The 19,822-nt window shown below is 62.4% G+C and overlaps 2 protein-coding genes across 7 annotated transcripts; one reads left to right on the top strand and one right to left on the bottom strand.

Annotated features, from left to right (window-relative positions):
* The first annotated feature begins 136 nt into the window (after positions 1-136).
* TBXA2R (thromboxane A2 receptor) lies at positions 137-10,845 on the top strand. Of its 4 annotated transcripts, none has more exons than XM_042977776.1 (4): positions 137-498; positions 1,478-1,572; positions 4,751-5,595; positions 9,776-10,845. In XM_042977776.1, the coding sequence occupies exons 3-4, from the start codon at positions 4,810-4,812 to the stop codon at positions 10,019-10,021; spliced, it is 1,032 nt and encodes a 343-aa protein (XP_042833710.1). In that variant the 5' UTR covers positions 137-498; positions 1,478-1,572; positions 4,751-4,809; the 3' UTR covers positions 10,022-10,845. The 4 variants fall into 4 exon arrangements, with proteins under 4 accessions (XP_042833710.1, XP_042833713.1, XP_042833712.1 ...); XM_042977778.1 differs by lacking the exon at positions 137-498 and adding an exon at positions 684-932; XM_042977779.1 differs by lacking the exon at positions 1,478-1,572.
* Positions 10,846-11,198: 353 nt separating this feature from the next.
* GIPC3 (GIPC PDZ domain containing family member 3) lies at positions 11,199-17,394 on the bottom strand. Of its 3 annotated transcripts, none has more exons than XM_042977737.1 (6): positions 16,851-16,980; positions 16,246-16,431; positions 15,926-16,106; positions 14,527-14,639; positions 14,110-14,204; positions 11,199-14,011 (listed from the first exon to the last, which is right to left on the bottom strand). In XM_042977737.1, the coding sequence occupies exons 2-6, from the start codon at positions 16,393-16,395 to the stop codon at positions 11,500-11,502; spliced, it is 3,051 nt and encodes a 1,016-aa protein (XP_042833671.1). In that variant the 5' UTR covers positions 16,396-16,431; positions 16,851-16,980; the 3' UTR covers positions 11,199-11,499. The 3 variants fall into 3 exon arrangements, with proteins under 3 accessions (XP_042833671.1, XP_042833670.1, XP_042833672.1); XM_042977738.1 differs by lacking the exon at positions 16,851-16,980 and adding an exon at positions 17,170-17,394 and having other exon boundaries at positions 13,786-14,011; positions 14,123-14,204; XM_042977736.1 differs by lacking the exon at positions 16,851-16,980 and having other exon boundaries at positions 16,246-16,833.
* Positions 17,395-19,822: the final 2,428 nt, after the last annotated feature.

Here is a 19,822-nt window from a genome sequence, read left to right as displayed (position 1 = left end):
CCCTGAGCCCAGGGGGCCGGGCCGGGTCCCCAGCGGGCTGGGGGGCGCCCCCTGACCCCCATCGGCCAGGCCAGGCCTGAGGGGCGTGGCCAGCGCCAGGGGGAGGGGCCGGTGAGAGACGCAGGAGAGACAGACAGGGACCGACAGGGCGCGGGCCGCTGCGCGGAGCCCCCATCCTGGGCTATTTTTAGCCCCCGCGGACCCCGCTTCCAGGCGGGGAAGACTCGGCGCCCCTCCTCCAGCCCCGGAGGACGTCGCGCAGCCGGGCGTCCTGAGCTGCCGCGCCCTCCATCCGTGCCCTGCGGAAACGGGGCAGCGCCGGGGTCCTCTGTGCGTCCCGCCCCCGGCCGTGACTCGGTTTCCCCGGGGGCCCCGGGAGGCCCGACCGCCCTGCTCCCCGCTCCGCCCTCCCCGGCCTGAGCCCGACACCCGCACGTCGGCCAGCCGGGCTGTGCGACAGGGGCGACCCCAGCGCAGGCCACGGATCGTCGTCTCCAGGTGAGGCCGGCCCGCCAGGTTAGGGGCGCGGCGTGAGCGCGGGCAGGATGTGTCCGGCGGCCCGCCCCGCTGTGGGTGTTTCCCCCCCCCCCCCCCGACCGCCGGTCGCCAGGTGCTAGGTGTCCCCGGGCGGTGCTGAGACCAGGTCTGCGACCGGAGTGTGCCGTCGTGCCCCTGCCGTCCGCCCGGCGCCTGTCCCGGTGTGGCCCGCGACGTGCCTCTGTGTTTCCCTGGGAGCCTGCGGGGCCACTCAGGGTCCTTCGGCGCCGCAGGGAGGGTGCAAGGCGCTGGGCGTGGCTGCCAGCCCGTGTCTGTGCGTGTGTGGCCGGTCTCAGCCCACGTCAGGACCATCACTGTAACTCAGTGCCCATCCTCAACCACAGCCAAGAGCCCCCAGGCCTGTCCCCTCACCTCACACCTGCCCTCTTGTGCAGGTGAGTGGCGAGCCCTGGAGAGCACCCACTGTACAGATAAGGAAACTGAGGCTCCCGGGGGCCCCTTGAGTCAGGGCGGAGGCTGGGCTCAGACCTAGTGGGGCGGGCCCTGGCGGCCCCACTTTGCACCCTCTGGGGTGGGGGCCGACTTGGTGTCACAAACAGGAAAAGGTCCCGGAAATTAAGCCTCATGGTGTGGTGAGGGGAGGTGGGGCAGGCCTGGGGGCTGACATTGGTGTGCGGTGTCTGTGGAGGGGTCCACACCCGTGGGCCTGCGAGCCTGCGTCAGGCCCCGGGCTGGCCTGGTCCCTGAAAAGGTGACACCGTTGGTCACCTGGACGGCGCTCAGAGCACTTAGCAAATGTGCTGGGGCCACCTCAGGGCTGCCCCCGTGCGCCTGGCTGGCCAGGAGCCGACCTCTGAGCTCCCGCAGGGCAGGGAAGGCTCCCCGGCGGGGAGGGGCCTGGGTGGGAGCAGGTCGGGCCCAGAAAATCAGCCGGAATGCCAGCAGGCGGCTCAGTGTCGTGGTTCTCCCCGTTTCACAGAGGAGGGGACACTGAGGCTTGGCACAGTTTACCCCCCCCAGCCTGGGACTCCGGCGAGCCGGTCAGAGGTCAGCGTCGCCCCTGCGGGAGTCTGGGTGAGCCTGGGCGTGGGGACAGGAGGCCTCGCAAGCCATCGAGTCGGGGGAGAGGGGGAGAGACGTGTTGAGAGATGGCTGGCTCGGCCGACAGGAGGGGGTGGGGGAGGAGAGCCAGGGACCGACCCACAGGCAGAGGAGGGGCCTGGCGCTTGGGAACCGGAGATGGCATTCCGCAGGGGGCTGGGCATGGGAGGCCTGGTGCCTGAGGCTCTGGGGCAGCTGGAAGGAGCCACCAGGCCTCACCCAGGTGGGCTGACCCTGGAGCCGGGAGCTGAGACGGAAGTTCTGGACCCAGGACCCAGCCACGTTCCCATCAAAGCTCTAGAAACTCAGCCCCTTGGAATTCTCGACTCGAGGCCCTGCGGGTTCTGGAAGCGGGACCGCATCAAAGCCAAACCCCCCTGCTCTTGGGCCACGGAATCCTGAGTCTGTCTAGCGGATCTGGGCGCCAGGCCCCCCCACGAGGCACAGAAAGGAGGATGGGTTCCCCCGAAGGGCCACACGGTGCTGATTGTGGACCTCGGGCTGTGGCGAGGACAGGGCCCTGCCGTCCCCTCCCAGCCCGTCTGGGGGTGGGGATGGGGGGAGGGGAAGGGAGGCTTTGCCAGGTGCCCCTGCGGGGCTGGCGTGGTTGCCTGGGGAACTCGGGAAGGCAGCTGTCACCAGGACCTGTCCCCGAGGGGACTGGAAACCAGAGGCTGTGGCCAGAGGGAGTCAGGCCAGTTTCCAGCCTCCCCCTGGGGCCGAGAGCTCTGGGTCACAGGTTTGTTCCCAGACACGGGAGGCGTGAGGCGGTCTCCGGGTGAATCAGCAGTCGAATCGGCAGTTCACGGAGCCTCCCACGGGGGCTGGCGCTGTGGGCCCCGGAGGAGCCCCTAGCTCGCGGTCACTCCAGCCTGGGGTGAGGTCAGTGGTCGCAGGCACAGCCCAAGTCCCCGGGAATGTCCCGCAATGGTGCATTCCAGCTCTGGAGGGAGAGAGTGCCCCGTCCCGAGGGGAATCCAAATGCAGGCCAAATCTGTGCCGGCAGAACGCGCACCCCTGCCCTGCCGCGGAGGGGAAGGTTGCGGGTCACCGCGGAAAGCCCCCCGCCGTGCTGCCCCCGCACTTCTCCCGGGGCCTCAGCGTTCCCACTGGAGGCCCCACCCCGCCGCCGAGGAGGTGGTCTGGGCGCTCAGCCTGGGAGGGAAACTCGGTGCGGGTGTCAGAAGCTGGGTAAGGAGTCGCTGAGCAGAGGGACCAGGCCAGCACAGCAGGGAACACGTGGGAAGGTGGCCGCGGCCACCACCCTGAGGGCACCCACGAGGCCCTGAGCCCTGTACTCGGACCCACTCGTTCCCGTCATCAGGCCCCTTACAGGAAGGGACGAGGCGTGCGACTAACCAGAGTCAGTGAGAGGGTAGGCAGCGAGGCCTGGACCCCGGGCCCATCTGACCCACTTGTAGGAAATGCTGTCCCTCGGGGGCACCCGGGTGGCTCAGTCCGTTGAGCGCCCGACTTCGGCTCAGGTCATGATCTCACAGTTTGTAGGTTCGAGCCCCGCATCGGGCTCTGCGCTGACAGCTCGGAGCCTGGAGCCCGCTTCGGATTCTGTGTCTCCCTCTCTCTCTGCCCCTCCCCTGCTCATGCTCTGTCTCCCTCAAAAATATTTAAAAATTAACAAAAAAAAGAAAGAAAATCCCATCCCTTAAAGGAAATCTCCACCCCACGCCCCCCATCTGGTTATTGGCAAACCTTCGAATCGTTTACACGCATTTATACGTAACGAGACCTGGATTTACCCCCTGAGATCAACTCGGGCCAGGCTGTGGGACCTCGGACAAGAGATTTAACTAATGTGCCTCGGTTTGCCCCCTCTGCAAAATGGGTGTCACAGTAGGACCTTTGTGAGCTTTCCCTGCCCGGCCACCCCCGTACTTCCCACGTCTGCCCGCCTTCACCCACTCTTGCCCACCCCCGCCCCGCGAACCCCTGCTGCCCACACAGGGAGCCTTCCTGTCTTTTGGGGAACCGGGAGCTGTTTTTTGAATGATCTCTCAATTTATTTCTCCTTGACGTCCCCACATCTGGTGTGTTCGTCCACATTCGCAGAAGTCAGGCCCAGATGTCTCTGGTTTTGTCGCCCGGCCCCACCGCGAGGACCAGGTCCCTCTCGCTGCCATTTATAGCCCATCCCCGGGGAGTCTGTCACTGCCCATGAGCCGTGTTTCTGTTCCCAGAATGGAACCGGATTTCTGGGTTTGTTTCTTATTATGAAAACAATGCCCCGAAAACGGGGGCGGCGGGGAAGAATCCACACGATTGCAACATGTGCCAGGAAGCGTCGTCCTAAAACGCGGGAGGTGTCGGGCCCCCCGCCATGCGTGCGCGACAACTGGTGACCCAGAGGCTGACCTCAGAGCCGGCCTGGGAGCCGGGACCTCTGGCCGATGTCCAGCTGCCCTCCTCACCTTGGACGCATCCAGTCTCGCCACCCATCCTGGATTCTGCAGTCCGACAAGGGCTCAGAGGGGTGACAGGGGCTCAGAGGGGTGACAGGGGCTCAGAGGGGTGACAGGGGCTCAGAGGGGTGACAAGGGCTCAGAGGGGTGACGGGCTCAGAGGGGTGACAGGGGCTCAGAGGGGTGACAAGCAGGGGGCGGTGGTGCCCGGAGGGCAGAAATCATTTGCCTGGGGCCACGCCGGGGGGTGCCCGGGGCTGCCGTTCAAACCCAGGGCCTCTCTCTGGGTTCTTCTCGGACACCCAGAAAATACTAACGGGTCTCCAGGGGTCACAGAGGAGACGGCAGTGGTCCCCACCCTTGAGGGTCACGGCCACCGGGGCAGGACAGAGTTGGAGGCGGTACGGGTAGTGATACTACTGAGCGGGGAGCGAGGCAAGTCGGGGAAGGTTTCTTCAAAGAGGGGTTATTCGGGGCGCCTGGGCGGCTCGGTCAGTTGAGTGTCCGACTTGATCTCGGCTCGTGTCGTGGTGTCACCATTCGTAGCCTCCCCTCTCCTGCCCGTGCTGTCTCTCTTTCTCTCTCTCTCTCTCAAAATAAACAAACATAAAAACAAAGAAAAGCGAAGAGGGTCATTTGGACTGGGGCGTTGAAGCCCGCGTAGGAGTTCGCCAGGCCCGCGCGGATTCAAGGGCAGCGTGGATCACCCGCGTTTCTTCTGCCTGCTCCCCCAGGTGTGCCCGAGCCGCCCCCGCCCGCCGCCCCCGGCCCGATGGGTTGGTGACCCGGCGCCATGTGGCCCAACGGCAGCGCCCCGGGGCCCTGTTTCCGGCCCACCAACATCACCCTGGAGGAGCGGCAGCTCATCGCCTCCCCCTGGTTCGCCGCCTCCTTCTGCCTCGTGGGCCTGGCGTCCAACCTGCTGGCCCTGAGCGTGCTGGCCGGTGCGCGGCAGGGCGGCTCGCACGCCCGCTCCTCCTTCCTCACCTTCCTCTGCGGCCTGGTCCTCACCGACTTCGTGGGGCTGCTGGTCACCGGCGCCATCGTGGTGGCCCAGCACGCCGTCCTCTTCGACTGGCGCGCCGTGGACCCCGGCTGCCGCCTCTGCCAGTTCATGGGCGTCGTCATGGTCTTCTTCGGCCTCTGCCCGCTGTGGCTGGGGGCCGCCATGGCCTCGGAGCGCTACCTGGGCATCACCCGGCCCTTCTCGCGGCCCGCGGCCGCCTCCCGGCGCCGCGCCTGGGCCACGGTGGGGCTGGTGTGGACCTCGGCGCTGGCGCTGGGCCTGCTGCCCCTGCTGGGCGTCGGCCGCTACACGGTGCAGTATCCCGGCTCCTGGTGCTTCCTGACGCTCGGCGCCCAGCCCGGGGACGTGGCCTTCGGCCTGCTGTTCTCGCTCCTGGGCGGCCTCTCGGTGGGGCTGTCCTTCCTGCTCAACACGATCAGCGTGGCCACTCTGTGCCACGTGTACCACGGCCAGGAGGCCGCCCAGCAGCGCCCACGGGACTGTGAGGTCGAGATGATGGCTCAGCTCACGGGCATCATGGTGGTGGCCACGATCTGCTGGATGCCGCTGCTGGTGAGTGGCGGGCGGGTGGGGGGGGCGGGGGGGGGGTCTGCTCGGGGCTCCTGCCGCTCCTGGTGACCGGGCTCAGCCGCATGGATTTAAGGCTCCCGGTTGTCACCCGCCCGGGAAAACGTGGGCACGGACCCCAGGGTTCGGGCGTCCTTCCTCGAGGAGCTCACGAGCGGGGCGCAGATAACCCCCAAGCCGGGGGCGCGACGGGGATGCCCAGGGAGGGGCTCCAGGATTCCATCTGGGGCATCGGAGAAGGCTTCCCAGGGGACGGGCGTGGGAGCCGGGGTCTTGAGGGATGAATAGGAGTTTTCTTAACAAAGCCAAGGAAGCCACTCTAGGTAGTGTTGCTGAATCATCAAACATCTCCTGAGTCTACTCCGTGCCTGGTTCTGGGCTGGAACCCAGGCCTGCCCAGGTTTTCCGAGTCGGGGAGGCTGGGCCCAAGCCCTGCGAGTGACTGGCGTAAGTTGGCCCCTCGGGGTGGTTGTCTTTCCATTTCTGTTTGATCGGGACGAGTCTGGCGTCTGAAGTCAGACACGCGGTCCCCAGCCCACGTCCCATGAGGACTTGCCGTGTGACTCTGGCTCCGGGCCCCCCTCCTCCTCCAGCCTTGCTGTCTGGTTACGGGGATCCAAAAGCGTGATGGCGAGGTCGAAATGAGCTCGCTCATTCGTTCGTTCTTCCAACAAGCGTGTCACGAGCGACTCCTGTGTACAAGGCTCCGCTCTAGGCGCCGAGGACACAGCAGACATCCTGTGCTTCCGGGAGCTCTTGCCAGCGGGGCAGGCGGGCCGTGAACTTAGTCCGCTCCCTCCGCCGCTGGAGCGGGCGACTCCTGGTCTCAGGATCGTGAGTTCGAGCCCCACGTCGGGCGTAGCGATCACTTAAAAACAGAACCCCAAAAACAAACCAAAACAAGGCAACCCGCGAATGGAAAGATCGCGGATTTGTTCTTGCTTTTGCCTTGTTTTTTTTTTGTTTGTTTGTTTTGCTAGAACGTCTGGCATATGTGAACGGTTAGAGGAAAGGTACAAAGACGCATCGTATTTTGTGACACGTGCAAATGCCACGGAGTTCCCAATTCCGCCTCCAGAAATAAAGTCCTGTTGGAACACGGCCGCGCCCATTCGGTTCCATGGGGCTTTCACGCTGCAGAGCTTAGTGGCGACAGAGACCGCGTTTCGAGTGTTATACGGTCCTTTAAGAAAAAGTTTGTCACCAAAGGGGACTCGGGAGTCGTTTAGCGCTTCAGCGAGATTCTACCTGGGACGCCTTCCTGGTTTTTGTCTAGCAGTTAAACTCCTATCCGTGTTTCAGAGCGCCAGCCCCAAGGGTTCAGGGCGGAGCAGGGCCCGTTCTGGGTGTCTGTCCCAAGGGATTGCAGGCTGGAGGGCAGATCCTGGTCAGGGGCCTCTTGGTGAAGGTGACATTTGAGCAAAGACATGGTAGAGGGGTAAGCCGTGTGGAGCTCTGAGGGCGAAAGCATTCCAGGCAGCGGGCGCGGCATGGGCCAAGGTCCTGAGGCAGGACCCTGCCTAGAGTGTGGGAGGAACAGCCCGGAGGCCTGTGTGGTTGGAGCAGAGTGGGGGAGGGGGAGGGAGGGAGGACGGGAGGGCGGAGAGGGGACGGGCACAGGTCGCCGAGGGCCTTGGGGGGCCGGGGGGAGAATTTGGGCTTCTACCCCGGGGGGGAGGGAGAAGCCCTGGAGGGACCCGACTCAGGTGCCGCCCAGTACATGTGAGGGATGCACTAGTAATAAGTGAATACATAAGTGTTCTCAGATCCGTGAGAACAGGCCTGGGAGGGACACGCCGAGGACAGGTCAAGAACACCTCCGTCAGCCAGAAGCACCGTCCTGTAACTGACGCTCCCGCGGGAACCCGTAGGTGCCCGTGGCTGGCACCCACCCCGGGAACGGGTTCCTCGCAGGCTCCCTGCTTCCCTCCCCCGGCCGAGATACACACAGCCGTCGGCCGACGAGGACCCTGCCCTCCAGCCTCCTGGCTCTTGGTAACACCCAGAAGGAGCTCCGTCCTGCTCCGAGTCGTCAGAACTGGGGCTCTGACGCATGAATAGGAGTTCGCTCGCTAGACCGAAGGGGGAAGGCATCCCGGCTAGAACCCCTGCCTCACGAAACAATTCCTGAGTCCCCTTTGGGGGTAAGCTTTCTCATAAAGGGCCGGGCGGGGAATATTCCAGGCACGGTCTCCGTCACAGCGACTCGGCCCGGCCCAAGGGAGCGTGAAGGCAGCCACCGACGACGGGGAAAATGCACGTGGCTTGCGCCCCTGGGCTCCGTTCGTGGACGCCGAGGTTTGAATCCCATGTCGTTTTCACGTGCCACAGATATGCTCCTTTCTATTTTTTCTCCCACTGTTCACACGCGGAAGGACATTCTCGACATAACAACAAAACCAAAGCAAAGGACAAAGCAAACAAAAGGAGGCAGAAAGACGCGGAGGGCCAGATTTGGCCCCTGACCACCCCCCGCTCTAGAGCCTCCCCTGGCTCCCATCGCCCCCCAAGACAGGCCCCCAGACGCTCCCTGCGAACTCACCTGGGGAAACTCCCACCCGCCAGCCGGTCACCGCCCCTCCCCCTCGGTCAGCTCGGGTGCCCGCTCTGGGCTCCTGCGGGCCTCACCCCTCCTCCACCGTGGCTCTGTCACCCCCACCCGCACGCTCTGACAGCCTGGCCACCATCCTGGTGGGGACTGCGGACCCACGCCGGAGGGACCCGGTCTGTCTGCCCCCAGCCTTGCCCAGCACACAGTAGGTGCTCAGGAAACAATATAAATACAAGTTTTTAAAGATTTTATTTTACTTTTATTTTTAAAGTTTGTTCATTTTGAGAGAGAGAGAGAGAGAGAGAGAGAGAGTACAAGCAGGGGAGGGCCAGAGAGAGAGGGAGACGGAGAGAATCCCAAACAGGTGCCTCGCTGACAGCACGGAGCCCGATGCGGGGCTCGAACTCACAGACCGCGAGATCGTGACCTGAGCTGAAGTCGGACGCTTAACCGACTTAGCCACCCAGGCGCCCCCCCCAGATTTTATTTTTAAGGAATCTCTACACACAACGTGGGGCTCGAATTCCCAACCCTGAGACTGAGTCACAGGCTCTTTAGACTGAACCAGCCCCGGTGTCCCAATGTTAATATAATTTCAATATAACAGTTTATTTTAATAGAAGAATTTAACATCATGTGAATTATGATCATGCTTAACACAAATTTTCATTATAGTTACAAAATATACATTATAACTATTACATTGTTATTGAGTTATCATTTGTACCTAATTGTATCAATGATACAGTTATATGATTATACTTGTAATATATATTTTAAATACTATATATTATAATTAACAGTATATTAGCTATTCGTTGTATTATATATTTGTAAATAACTTATATGACATATGTAATATTAAACACAAATGTCAACAGTAATGAAATATACTTAAATGATTCAGTATACAAGTTTAACATAGAATTATTTAATATAAAATTGTGTCAAAATCATATAAAATATAATTACATAAAATATAAATTTCAACGCAAGATATAATTACTTAAAATAAAATATATGATATAAAAATTAAGTATTTAGGGGCGCCCGGGTGGTTCAGTCGGTGAAGCGTCTGACTCTTGGTTTCGGCTCCGGTCATGATCTCACGGTTCGTGAGTTCGAGCCCCGCGTTGGGCTCTGTGCTGATGGCTCGGAGCCTGGAGCCTGCTTGGGATTCTGTCTCTACCCCTCCCTGGCTCTCGCTCTCTCTCCCTCTCTCTCAAAATAAATAAACTTAAAAAAATTAAGGATTTCATGGGCAACTTTATAGTCCAATGTTGTATTCTACCTTTCGCACGAATCGAACAGTAACGCTGGGGCAGGAACGGTGACTCCGCCTGCTTCCCCCTCCAGGTCTCTGTTTCTTTCCCACCATTTTTAATTGTGCCCCAGAGAGAGGCAGGAAAAGCGTGCTGTCTTCTAGCTCCATCAACTGCAGCCCAGAGAGGTCAGGCGGCTCTCCCGAGGTCACACAGCAAAGCCGGGGCACAACCAGCACTGGATCTCAGCTGCCCCCGGGGCGGGGGGGGGGGGGCCCGCAGGGAAGGTGCCGGTGAGGGGCCGGGCTGGGGGCCGGCGGGGTCCCTGGCTAACCGCTCTGACCCCCGGCAGGTGTTCATCGCCCAGACGGTGCTGCGCAGCCCGCCCGCCATGAGCCCGACCGGACAGCTGTCGCGAGCCACGGAGCAAAGGCTGCTCATCTACCTGCGCGTGGCCACCTGGAACCAGATCCTGGACCCCTGGGTGTACATCCTGTTCCGCCGGGCCGTGATCCGGCGTCTCCACCCTCGCCTCGGCGCCCGGCCCAGGTCGCTGTCCCTGCAGCCCCAGCTCACCCAGAGGCCCACGGTGCAGTAGGACCCGGCGGGGGGACAGCCGGACGGGGCGCTCCCGAGGGTCACGGCCGGTCTCTTCGGAAGCCCCAGGAGCCGGGAGCGTCGGAAGGACCGAGACGTTGAAGGGCAGGCCTGCGGGCTGTCCTCCATCCGCCCTGGGGACTCCCTAACTCCTCCCTCCCGTCCCTTCTCCCCCCTCCCCCCAAGGGTGGGCAGGCCTGTGGGGTGGGTGTCCGAGGAGATCAGACTTGCAAGCCTCCCCGAAGTGGGGGCCCTTGGACCCGATACGACCTGCTTACTGGGGGGTACCGTTGGGTCAGCTTGACGCCCCCACCCAAGAAGGCCCTGTTTAGAAAATATTGAGCAGGAATAGGCAGGACACCCCCTCCCTGGCCAAAATACGTCTTAGCCCCGCCGGCCGTCTTTGTTTCCCTCTGGGTCCAGACGGCATAGATCTTCACCGACAGGCGGGCGGCCGCCTGAGCAGAGCTGGGGTGCAGGGGAAGGGGGAGGGGAGGGGGCTGGGTCCTGACTCCTCACCTCCTTTCTGGAGTCTTGACTAAGCACTTTGTGGGTCCGGTCTCCTGTCATCCTACAGTCCCTGGGGTTCTGGCATTAAACCCATTCGCAGGTGAGGAAAAGAGAGGAGACAGACAGAGACAGGCAGGACTGGGACGTGAACAATTGCTCCCCAACCCCCCCCCCCCCCCGCCCAGTCCCAAGCAGGGCTCACTCCCTCACTCGGGTAGCTGCTCCCACACCACTTCAGACCCCAGGGCCTTGAACAGAAGGCACTTGGCCCACAGCAGGTGCTCAATAAACATCCATGGGAGGGACAGAGGACTGAGCCTTTACCACCCGTGTGTGTGTGTGTGTGTGTGTGTGCGCTCGTGCAGGTGCCCGAGCTCATGCACAGCGCTTGGCAAAGAGCTTGGCACAGAGTAGACGCCTGAGAAGCACCCGGTGTGGTCACGTCAGCCCCCTAAACCCTCCTGCCTGCCCCTTCCTCTGTCTTCCCAGGAACTCCCCCCAGAAATGACACATCCAGCTGCCGGGGTGGGAGGTGCCTTTATTTCCCACGAGCCCTCCTCGAGGTACATGAGGACGGAATTCCCCTCCTGCTCCCCGTTTCTCCACCTCCTGCCCGCAGGCCTCTCCCCCTTCCCCCCACCCCACCCCGCCCCGCCCCACCCCTGCCAGCTTTCCACTCCACAGACCTGGGATCTGCTTACAGCTCTCAGAGCCAGGCCCCGGTGAAACTAAAGCCCCTGTTTCCACTCTCCCTGCCACCCGCCCCCCTCCCCGCCCCTGCAACCTGCTGGGGGAATGAGGTCACCTGCTGCTTCCAGGGGGACCCAGGCTGGGAGGGGCAGGAGGCAGGATGGGGGAGACCACGGAGGCCAACAGATGTCCTCCTCAAACTATAGCTCCCCTTGGTGGGGGAGGGGCTCTGATGACTCCTTGAACATGGGGGAGGGGACAGGTCCCTGAGCCAGGCATTCAGGGGCTGGGAATGCAGGAGGGGCTCCCTGGGGGCAGAACTGCTCCCTGGGGGCAGACAGATATGGTGGGTGGGGGGGACTGCTGGGGTCCGAGCCGAGGCTTGGGGAAGAGGGCTGGTTTCTGGGGGGCTGAGGGGATCTGTGGCTGAGGGGCCGGGTAGGAAGTTCCTGGGCTTTGGCTCAGGCCGGGGTCGGCCTGGGTTCCATGTACCAGATCATGGGGCCGGGGCTGAGGCCGAGAGACTGTGCTAGGGGCCAGAGTCAGGGCTCTGGGGGCTGGAGAAGTGAGACCAGCCTGGGTTCTAAGGTCAAGGCCAGGGATCTGCAGGTGGAGCCCCCTTTTAGAGCTGAGCTGGATCTCTGAGCTGGTCTGGGTCCTGGAGCTGGAGCGGGTTCCCGAAACAGGCTGGGTTCTAGAACTAAGGCAAGGTCCAGAGCTGGGCTGAGTTCTTGCACTGCTCTGGGTTTCAGAGTTGGGCGGGGTCTCAGGGCTGAACTGAATCCTGGATCTGGACTGGGCTCCAGAGCTGGGCTGAATTCTTGCACGGGGCTGGGTCTCTGAGGCAGGCTGGGTCTCAGAACTGAGCTGGGTTCCAGAACTGATCAGGGTTCTGGAGTTGGGTTGGGGTCCAGAAACAGGCCGGGTTCGGGAACTGAAGTGAGTTCCAGAGCTGGGCTGTATTCTTGAACTGGTGTGGCTTCGAGAGCTGGGCTGTGTCTCAGAGTTGAACTGAATCCTGGGACTGAGCTGGGCTCTAGAACAGAGCTGGGTTTCGGGGCTGAGCTGAATCTCAGAGCTGAGCCAGGTCTCCGAGCTAGACTGAGTTCTGGAGCCAAGCTGGGCTCCAGAGCTGGGCTGAATTCTTGCACGGGGCTGGGTCTCTGAAGTGAGCTGGGTGTCAGAGCTGAGCTGGGTTCTAGAACTGATCAGGCTTCTGGAGCTGGGCTGGGTCCCAGAGCTGGGCTGGGCTCTAGCGATGAGCTGAGTTCCAGAGCTGGTCTGCTTCCCAGAGTTCAGCTCGATACCAGAGCTGCCTTGGGCCGTGGCTTGAAGCTGGCATCTAGAACTCGGCAGGGCTTCTGAGACGAGCTGAGTCCCAGAGGTCGACCGAGCTCTTGGACAAGTCTGCGTCCCGCAACTGAGTCTGCTCTCAGCGCCAGACAGATTTGTGGACTTTAAGTCTGTTGCTGCATTGGTCTGGGTCCCAGGCCTAGATAGGATGCCGGGGTTCAGCTGGATTCCGGAACTTAGCGGGGCCTCAGCCACAGACCGCCCTGGGGAGCCAGACGGGATCTCAGACGCGCCCTGTGCTCCAGAACTGAGCTGAGCTCCAGAGCTGGGTGGAGTGCCTGAGCGGGACTGAGCTCTGGAAACTGCCCAGGCTTCGAGGTCGGTCTGGGTCCCGGAGTCCGACGGTGTTCTAGAGCTGGTCTGCGTTCTGCCGTGAGAGCGGGGCTCGGCGTCGAGCTGGGCTCGGGAGGCGGGCCTTGCCTCGGGGAGGGCTGCGGTTCCAGACCTTGTGTGAATTCTGGAGACGGGCCTGGTTGTAGCACCAGGTTGGGGTGTAGAACTGGGCTCCGTCTCTGAGCTGGACTCCTCACCGGAACTGGACCGGGCCCCGGGTTGGGAGTGGGTATTTGAGGGCACTTGGGTTTTAGGGCAGGGCTGGGGTCTGGGTCTGGACCGAGGTTCAGCTTGCGTCTGGGCTCGTGAGCAGACTTGGGTTTGGGGGCCCTCTTCCAATCCTGGGCCGGTGTGGCCACTGCGGCCGGGCTGTTTCTTGAGTCTGGCCCGGGCTCCAGAACTAACGAGAGTCCCTGAACTGGACGGGGTGTCCGGGTACGGTCGGGTCACGGGGTTGTCTTGAGTTCCAGAGTCCGGTTGAGTTTTATGGCAGGGCTTGGTCAGAGATCCGGGCTGGCTTCCAGAACCGGGGTTGATCTCAGGGCTCGGCTGTGTCCTGAAACGTAGCTGGGCTCCAGAACTTGACTTGATTTCAGGGCTTGGCTTCGCGTCAGAGCCGTCTTGGGTTCTAGAAGAGGGCTGGGTTTTGGAGCTGGGTCGGGTCTCCGCACGGAGCTTGGTTCTAGAGCAAGGCTTGACCTCAGGGCTGGGCTTGTTCTCGGAACTGGTAGGGGTTCTAGAGGTGATCTCGGTCTCAGAGCTGGCCTGGGCTCTGGAGGGGGACCGGGTTTTGGAACTGGGTAGGGTCTCGGGAGTGGATTGGGTTCTAGAGAGGAGCCCAGTCTCCGAGCTGGCCTGGGCTCTGGCGCAGGGCTGGGCTTCGGGAACCGGCGGGGAGGGCCGCGGCAGGGGGCTGGGCTCTGGGCTGGGGCTGCGCTCAGCGCCGGGGCAGACTAGCCGCAGGCCTCCCTGGCCTCGCCGATGGCGGCCCACACCTCCACCACAAACTCGTCCGGGAAGGCAAACTCGCCCAAGACGGAATCTAAACGGTGCGCAAACTCTTGGACGCTCGGCGTCTTCTTGGCTGTGTCCACCATGGTGGACGCTGCGGGCCAGAGAGGAGGGGAGGTGGGTGAGGGTGCTCCCTGGGGCCCCTGCCTCCTCCCTGTGGGCTGTCCTCCCCCCAGGGTCCACCCGGCTTACCCTGGCCCCTTACCCAGCTCGGGGTCCCGAATGCCCATGTAGCTCTCCAGCAGGTCGTCGACCCTCCGGGACGCCTCCTCCTCAAACTCGGTGGGCTGGGGGGCGGGGCGGGGGGGGGGTGGCGGACAGAGGAGCACCGCAGAGGGTCAGAAGCCCGGGGTCCCTCCAGCCCAGCCCCTCCAGGGGCTCCCGCCCCTCAGGTGACAGGGGAGCGGGGCTTGGCAGGAGTCAGCGCTCTGTGTCACCGCTATTGTCCTGCCACACGACCAGGGGGCATCCTGCAGGAGGCAGGAGGTGTGGGGGGGGGGGGGGGCGGGGACCAGGCTGGACGAAGGGGAGGGTCTTACCCGAGGGTGCACTGAGTCAGCGGAGTGCTTGCTGTAAGAGCCCCTGGAGACTCCCATCCCCTTCACTCACCACTTCCTCCACTGTGGCGGCCCCCCCGGAACGCAGTCGCAGGGTCTCCCTCCCGCTGGTCACTTTTGCATCCGCGGGGCATTTGCTGCTTCTGCTCCGCTGGCCAATCATATCTGCGGGGGACACGGTGGGGGAGGGGCATCTGTTCTGCGGGATCCCCATCCGCGGATCCCTCGGAAGCTGCCCGCTGAGCCTTTCTAGAACCTTCTATCCTTCAAAGCCCTCCTTTACGTCCATGGGTGAATCTTCAGAGACCCTGCTTGAGAATCCTTTCTTCCCCAAATCTCCCTTCTCTTTATTTTTTGTTTTTTTATGTTGTTGTTGTTTTTTTTTTTTTTTTTTTTAAAGAAATCTCTCTGCCCGGCACGGGGCTCAAACTCGTGACCCCAAGATGGAGAGTCGTCCCCTCCACCGACTGAGCCAGCCAGACGCCCCATCTCTCCTGTTTTTAAAAAGTCTCTCTAGGGGCGCCTGGGTGGCTCCGTTAGCTAAGCGTTGTCTGACTTTTTTTTTTCTTTTTTAAGCTTACGTATTTACTTAGAGAGAGAGAGAGTCCTGGCACAGAGCACAACACAGGGCCCGAACTCATGAAACCGCGGCGAGATTATGACCTGATCCGAAACCATGAGTCAGAAGCTTAACGGACTGAGCCTCCCGGGGTGGGGGGGAGGTGGTGGGGGGAGCCCAGCATCCAACTTGGCATCTCCCTCTTGGCTCAGGTCACGATCTTGCAATTCGTGGGCTCTCTCCCTTTCTCTCTCTCTCTCTCTCTCTCTCTGCCCCTCCCCCCACCCCCCCATGCTCTTTCTCTCAAAACTAAAATAAACATTAAAAAAAAGTGAGGGGGGGGAGGGGAGTCCATGAGGAAATAAGACGGGGCGCCAGGTTGGAAATTGACATCCGGCTCCTTCCTCGAGAAAGTCCTCAACAGACCATCCTAAACATTCTAGAACAGAGGCTTTTAACCTGGTGGTAGGGGCGGGTGGTTCCCCCGCCCCCAGGTGACATTGATGTTGCCATTGGCGGCCGCCGGGTCCAAGCCGGGGGTGCTGCTCACCATTGTACAGCGCACAGGACGGCCCCCACCGCAGAGGATGATCGGGCCCAAATGTCACGGCGCTGAGGTTGAGAAACTCTCATCCCGTCCCAGTCTTCCCACCCCCACCCACACACACCTCCACCCCTCGGCTGGCTGTAACAATCTAGAAACTGCCTACCTGTGCCCGACACAGTGCCGGAAGCTCCCCGTCATGTCACCAGAGGCTTCTAGAACCTTCCATCCTGTCCCGTCGCCCCCCCTCCCCCCATCCTCCGGTGTACCGGGCCTCCAGGCAACCCACTTCTGGAAGAGCTCGTCAGCACCACCCCACCTGCCCCCGGGACCCCAGGGGGCCCTCACCGAAGGCTCTCTTGGGCTGCACCAGGCGCAGGGTGAAGGGCTGTGACTTGGGCAGCTCGCGGAGCATCTTGGCCACCTCGTAGTGGCGGCAGCCGACGATGGAGTGGTCGTTGATGGCCTCGATGCTGTCGCCCACGCACACGGCCTGCATCCGGTTGATGATGCTGCCCTCCTTGATCCTCTGCAGGGACCCAGAGTCACTCTCGGGGCCGCCCCAGCCACCGACACCCCCGCCCCCAGCTCCCTAGAGCCCGGTTAGACCCGAGGGGGCCGGCGGCTCATCCCAGGTCCCGGGGAAGCCGCCCGCCCCGCGTGGGCACCTTAATGAAGGCGTAGCCGGCCCCGTTGTCCGTGATGGTCAACCCCAGGGCGTCTTCGGTCTTCGTGACCTCCACTTCCTTGGTCTCGCCGCGCACGTGGGCAAAGATGAAATCCTCCAGCCCGATCTGGCCGCCCAGGAGTTTCTGCATATCTACTTTGTGGCTGTTGAGGGTGCAGAAGAGGATCTGTCCCGAGGGGAGGGGAAGCCCAGAGTTAGCGACAGCGCTCCTCGCCCTCCGTCTGCGCAGGACAACCGGGGGGATGCGCTCGGGAGAGGGAAACCGAGGCACGAAGAGGCTCGCCGCTGGTCTGATCACCCAGCCGCCGGGATCCCGGTCCACGGGAAAGGGCAGGGCGTGGGATCCTCAGAACGGGGTGATAGGGAGGCCCTGCGCGGGAAGAGAGCCCTCCTTCACCCCTACACGTTCAGTTATACCCCGTCGGTGCCCGGACACCCCAGACCAACTTGTTCAGGCGATTCTGAATCTGCCGGCGCCCCCTGGGGGCTACGAGCCGCACCGCCCTGCCGCCCAGCCCCTGAGCCCCGCGGCCTGCTGGAACCCCGGTCCCCAGCCGCGCGCCCAGGGACCACAGAGGCGCTTACCCGAGGGCTGGGGTCGCTGCGGGCTGGTTCGGCGGCGTGGGCTCCCGGACAATCTAAAGGAGCCGCTCACCCTAAAACATGCTCATTGTTTTTGCGCAGGGCGGGCTCTGCGCAGGGCTTTGAACGGAAGAGGGTCCCTGGAGCCTGGGCACCCCAGGATCTGGGAGATGCGTCTCTGAGACCCGGCGATCGGCTCCCCTCCGTCGGGGGAGGAGGCGAGCCGGGGCCCCCCGGGCCGGGGGTCCGGACCCCACCCCTCTCCCCCCCCCTCCCCGGTCAGACGGGTGGGGCGCTGGCTCCGGGGCTGCGGCGTCCTCACCTCGGTGGGCGCGATCCCGAAGGCCTCGGCGATCTTGGCGTAGAGCTCGCGGACGTTGGTGAAGCCCTCGATCCTGCCCGTGGGGCTGCCGTGCGCCAGCTGCGTGCGGAAAACCAGGCGCGGGCGGGCGCGGGGCGCGGCTGGGGGCTCGGCGGGCGACGGCGGGGGCGCGGGCGGGCGCGGGGCCTCGGCGCCCCGGGCCTCAGGGGCCGCTGCGCTCTCCATGGCCGGAGCTCGGCCACCCGGGCCACAGCCGCCGCCGGATCCGCCGCTTCCTGCGGCCTCCCCCTCCCCCGGCCCGGGGCCCGACAGCCGAGCCGCTGGGGTAAGGGGATCCGGGAATCCGAGCCGCCCGGGAAGGCGACACCGCGGGGTGCGGGGTGGGGGCGGCCCCAGGTGTCCGGGCCCTGCCAGGGCCAGCTGTGCGCTCCCGGGGGTGGGGGTGGGGGTGGGGGACCCGGATCACCAGGGAGCGTGCCGAGCGCCCAGTCTCTGCCAGGCGCACTCATTTAATTCTTCCTACAAGGTGGGGGAAGACAAACCCTTGGATAACCTCAGCCACCTCCCGTCCCCGCTCAGCCACAGCCCCCCAGGGCCCCGTCCTCCCCTGGGGTAGAAGCCCAAGTCCTTCCAGAGGCCCACAAGGCCCTGCAGGACCGGCCCCAACTCCTTCCCGCCCTCCCCTCCTCCCGGTCTCCCCCTCCTCACAACGCACCCGCCAAAAGGGCCCCCCCCCCCCCCCCGCCTTTCCTCTAATGGGCCAGGCCCGTCCTACCCCGGGGCCTTTGCACACGCTGTTCCTACTGCCTGGAATGCCATCTCTCAGTCACCCACTGGTTCCCCCCCTCACCTTCCTCTGCCACTTGATCAAATATTGCCTCCTCCTTCCACCTCTCAATCTCTTTCCCCAGATTCTTCCCCCTGGTGCTGAGCACCAGCTGACACACCAGCTGGCCGTCCCCACAACTGGAGCGTCAGCTACGGGAGGCCGGCTGCTCTGACCTCTCTCTTCCCGGCCATATCCCGGGTGCCCAGTGCCTGGCCCGCAGCAGGCCTTCAAGCAGTCTTTGGCGAGGAAATGAAGGGACCTCCAGGTTACAGGTGGAAAAGGAGGGAAAGAGGGGCGCCCGGGTGGCTCAGTCGGCTGAGCGTCTGGCTTTGGCTCAGGTCATGATCTCACGGTTCCCGGGTTCGAGCCCCGTGCGGGGCTCTGTGCTGACAGCTCGGAGCCTGGAGCCCGTTCTGGATTCTGTCTCCCTCGCTCTCTGCCCCTCCCCCGCTCACGTTCTCTCTCTCTCTCTCGAAAATAAACGTTAAAAAAATAATTAAGAGAATAAAACATTTTTAAAAAATTAAAAACAACAACAACAACAACAACAACCTCACAACACTCAGTGAGAGAACCAGGCACAAAAGGCCGCATGGTGTGTGATTCCATTTACGTGAAATGACCACAACAGACAAATCCACAGGCAGAAAGTGGACTCGTTTCTGCCAGGGCCTGCGGGAGGTGGGAGGGGGGTGGTGACTGCTGAGGGGTACAGGGTTTCTTTCTTTCTTTCTTTTTTTTTTTTAAATCTTTATTTATTTATTTCTTTGGAGAGCCAGAGCGCAAGCAGGGGAGGGGCGGAGAGAGAGCGAGACACAGAATCCGAAGCAGGCTCCAGGCCCGGAGCTGTCGGCACAGAGCCCGACGTGGGGCCTGAAACTCACCAGCAGTGAGATCATGACCCCAGCCGAGGTCGGGCACTCAACCCACTGAGCCACCCAGGCGCCCCAGGGTTTCTTTGGGGTGACGGAAATGTTTTCGAGTTAGAGCGTGCTGCTGATTGCACAACTCTGTAAACGCACGAGAAACCACAGAATTGCACACTCTGAAACCTTGAAAAACCGAGGAACCCTCCCCCCTCCCCAAAACGGTACTCTTTTCTTTTCGGAAGACATACTTAAGGGCTAACAGTAGACCAAGAACCGCCCGGCAGACTGCAAATTCCGGTGGGCGTACCTGGGCCAAGAGGAGGTGGGACGAGGGACCTGGGCTGGGGAGGTGACATTATCTGCTTGTGTCCGTCTCCCAGGGCCGCCATAACAAAGCACCACGAGCTGGGTGGCTTAACAGGGATGTACTCTCTCGGTTCCGGGGGCCCGAAGTGTGAAATCAGTTTATGGGCGAGGACCACGCTCTCCCCCCCCCGCCCCCCGCCAGTCCCCCACAGACCTCAGCAGAGGCCTCCCCTGTGCCCCAGCTTCTGGTGGTGGCCGGACCTTTCCAGCGCTTTTTAGCAGCTGTGTTTTTCCCATTTCTGCCTCGGTGGTCACGTGGCTGTCTCCCAAGTCTGTGTCCGAATCTTCATCTTCTTATAAGGACACCAGTCATATTGGCTCAGGGGTCCACCCTGCTCCAGGATGACCTCACCCTGACTAATTATATCTGCAACGACCCTATTTCCAAATAAGGTCACATGCTCGGGGCCCGGGGTTAGGGCTCCAGCATAGTTTTTGAGGGAACACGATTCGATCCACGATACGGGTGTTTTGTCAAATGCTCCTCCCGAAGTTTCGAGATGTCTTCAATATTCCGTGACGCGAACGGTCTCGGAGACGATCGCTCAGCGAGCCAGCAGTTTGACTCCCGGGGAGAAGCCCCGCGCGA

Source organism: Panthera tigris, chromosome A2 (genome assembly GCF_018350195.1).
Source record: "Panthera tigris isolate Pti1 chromosome A2, P.tigris_Pti1_mat1.1, whole genome shotgun sequence".
Lineage (NCBI taxonomy): Eukaryota > Metazoa > Chordata > Mammalia > Carnivora > Felidae > Panthera > Panthera tigris.
This window is presented reverse-complemented; position numbering and strand designations above follow the sequence as displayed.